This window comes from Centruroides sculpturatus, unplaced genomic scaffold (assembly GCF_000671375.1).
Source record: "Centruroides sculpturatus isolate CEXI.00-Female unplaced genomic scaffold, Cexi_2.0 scaffold34, whole genome shotgun sequence".
NCBI lineage: Eukaryota > Metazoa > Arthropoda > Arachnida > Scorpiones > Buthidae > Centruroides > Centruroides sculpturatus.
The window spans coordinates 480,129-483,368 of NW_019384328.1; the positions used below are offsets into that span (position 1 = coordinate 480,129).

The 3,240-nt window shown below is 24.0% G+C and overlaps 1 protein-coding gene across 1 annotated transcript; it reads left to right on the forward strand.

The window, feature by feature from the left end:
* Positions 1-297: 297 nt before the first annotated feature.
* On the forward strand, positions 298-1,413 carry LOC111628552 (45 kDa calcium-binding protein-like). The gene is made up of 5 exons (XM_023372375.1): positions 298-428; positions 501-608; positions 689-844; positions 913-1,076; positions 1,150-1,413. Exons 2-5 carry the CDS (start codon positions 536-538, stop codon positions 1,324-1,326), a joined length of 570 nt encoding a protein of 189 aa, XP_023228143.1. The 5' UTR covers positions 298-428; positions 501-535; the 3' UTR covers positions 1,327-1,413.
* Positions 1,414-3,240: the final 1,827 nt, after the last annotated feature.

The window sequence follows — 3,240 nt, forward strand, 5'->3', positions numbered from 1 at the left end:
AAACTTTCTTTAATCCATGCATAGAAATTTCTTTAAGATCAGTTTAAATTGTATGTATCAAAAGCAAAAATTGCAAGTTGTGACCTATGTTTTATTTTTAGTTTGAATTTTAAAGAAGCAGATTTGAGATTTACATTATTAGTATTATTAATCAGCACATAATAAAACTTTAAAAATAATTGCATACATTTTTATTAAATAAGTTTACTGATTAAATAATATAATATAATTTATAAAACTTAATAAATCCTAAAATATTTTTTTACTAATTTAGAACTTTAATATTTTCAGTGCCGATATAAATAATAACGATCTTCTAAGTCAAAATGAACTAGAAAAGTGGATTGCAGCTAAAATAAAAGAGCATTTTCTGAAAGCAGTAAAAGATAATTTTTGGATATTTTCAACTCTTGATAAAGATAGAAATGGTAATTTTGAATATTGCAAAGAAAATGCTTGCAAATAATAAATAAACTAATGCTAAAATTTAATTATTTTAGGAAGAGTTAGTTGGGATGAATATCATGTGAATTTTATGATGGAGCAAGGTTTTGATGAAAAATTTGCAAAAAATCATCCTAAAGATCATAAAAAATTAAATAGAAAAGGTATTAGATATATATTAAAATTTAATATATATAAATTTTATAATTATGAATTAACTAATGGAGTTAAATGTTTAATTTAGTTTTAGAAAAAATATTATTGGACAAAGCTGCTTGGTCCGAAGCGGCAAACTCCGATCCAGATGCATTAAATATAGATGAATTTTTAACATTCCGCCATCCTGAACATAGCCACGTTTCTCTGTTGAACATGGTGAACGATATCATTAACAACCTTGGTATAAAATATTTCTAAGTAATTTGAAAATTTATGATTAAAATGATCAGATTGAACTTTAATTTTTAGATTCTGACGGAGATGAATTGCTGACTGAAGAAGAGTTTATGTCAATGCCAATGGAAGAAACGAGTAAAATGTCAGAGAAAGAATGGAAAAGACAGAGACTTAAAGAATTTCGAGAAGTTATTGATATTAACCATGATGGCAAAGTCAATAGACAGGAATTATTGGTAATTCATTTGTAACAATGTATTGTTTTTGATATAAAATTTATTATTTAGTCTTTAAATTAACTCTTATCAGATGTACAACGATCCTGAAAATCCTGTTCTTGCAAAAAGAGAAGCTCGGGAATTAATAGCTTTAGCCGATCTGGATAAGGATGGAAAGTTATCTATCGAGGAAATACTATCAAAGAAAGATGTGTTTATGGGAAGCAAAATGATTGATACAGCAAAAAGTTTTCACGATGAATTCTAAATTTAACTGTGATAGCTTACTGGTGCTTTTAGAAATTACTTTTCTTTAACATTCCCAAAACAAACTCATGTTAAAAAATATTTTTCAAATTTTTATTGATATTTTAAAAAATTATGATGCTCAAGAAATAGGAATAAAATATTGAAATAATACATTATTTAATTCTTTAAAAAGTCATTATTATAAAGAGAAATCTATTTGAAAAAAAATTAATTATAAAATAAAGAAAGACATTCAAATTAAAGATATTTTGATATGTCTTTGCATTACAATACTGTAAATACTTTATTTAAAAAAGACTTCTGGAGGGAATATGCAATATTCAATAATTAATTTTCCTGTTAATCCTGTTAAAACTTTTATTTCATTCAAAATTCATTAATTAGAAGAAATATAATAATTAAAAATCCATGATATAAGATGATTTCTATTTCTTGATTATCATTTTGGCTTATTAGCTAAACTTTGAGATTTTGTGATAGTATTTTAGGAAGCCATCTTGTTATATTTTATTAAGTATTGATTCATATTTTAAATATTTTTGTTATATACAATTTCTGTTAAGATTTTATATGTTAATATTCTTAAAATAGATAGATGGATTTATTTATTAAAATGTTATTACATTTTTAAAGATATATTTTACATGTAAATTAACATTTACACAACTGAATTTTATATTACTATTCAAAATCTTTAAAGAAGTAATCTGCTGGATAAGTAAACATGCAATAATGAATGTTTTTGGCTGTCTTAGTTTGTTAGTTCTTCAGCCAATACAAACAATATCAACATGAACTTCTCAGAAGTTTGCAATAATAATGTTCCATTTGATTGGTGCTTGATAAATGTGAAGATGGTCAAAGAAGGCAGCCGAAAACATTCGTTATTATGTATTTAAAGAAATATTCTGCTGGATAAGTAAAGAATTTAAATAGTAATATATATTTTACACGACAAATTTCAAAACTTGAAAAACTTTCCTCTTGCATGCATTTTGTTATTGAAGGTTCATAAAAACTTGATATAATTTTCATACAATGTTTTTATAAAAATTATTTTACAGTCATTAATTCATTATAAACTTAACATAAATAATTAGAAGAAAAAAATACATTTGGCATTACACAAAACTGCAAAAATGATTAATTATGATACTATTTATCACTAATTATTTTTTCTATGCTGATCTTTAGAAATTAATATTTTTCAATAATTAAATTATAGCAGCATTAACATATATCATTGTATATAGATTATTATTTTTATAAATAAATAAAATCAATAAAAATATTGATGAGAAAAAATTGACTATGAATTTATTCTTACTGTATATGAATTTCATATTATGTATGAGAAAAAATTATTCTGATACTGAAAATGTGATTTTATTTAATTCCAGCCAAAACAATTTATATAAAAACTATATAATGAACATTTTATAATGCCAAAGATAAATTGGATATCATGATTAAAGTTGTCATTTTTTTTTTAATGGTCAGTCTTAACTTAAAAGTTGAAATAAGTCATGCATCTAAATTCCACATATTGGTTAATTAGTTCGTAAAATACGTTCTTTTAAGTCTTATAATTTATTGTCCATGCTTAAAGATCTTACCAATTTGAAAAACCCAAATTTTAGCTTAACAAAAAAAAAATTGTCAGTTTTATTGGAAATTATTACAATGAAGGTTGGTCACCTTCCAAAATTCACAATAGATTTGAAGTGAAACTAGAAGACAGGAAAAGCCAAGCCAACAACACTCAAAATGAGTGTGTTGTCTGACTACAAATGAAAAAGTCTATGGAGGTAATAACTAGAGTCTCATCTTTAGTACTTCTACTGTCCCTTGTAGTGTCCAACAAAGTTTTTATTGTGATAGATATACCCAATGAACTATTTTCTTGGTATAT

Bases quoted from the DNA above. Each gene is read 5' to 3' on its own strand.
- LOC111628552 (XM_023372375.1), top strand. From the start codon at position 536: ATGATGGAGCAAGGTTTTGATGAAAAATTTGCAAAAAATCATCCTAAA. The intron at 609-688 runs GTATTAGATATA...TGTTTAATTTAG, and splicing joins TAAAAAATTAAATAGAAAAG to TTTTAGAAAAAATATTATTG. The intron at 845-912 runs GTATAAAATATT...TTTAATTTTTAG, and splicing joins CGATATCATTAACAACCTTG to ATTCTGACGGAGATGAATTG.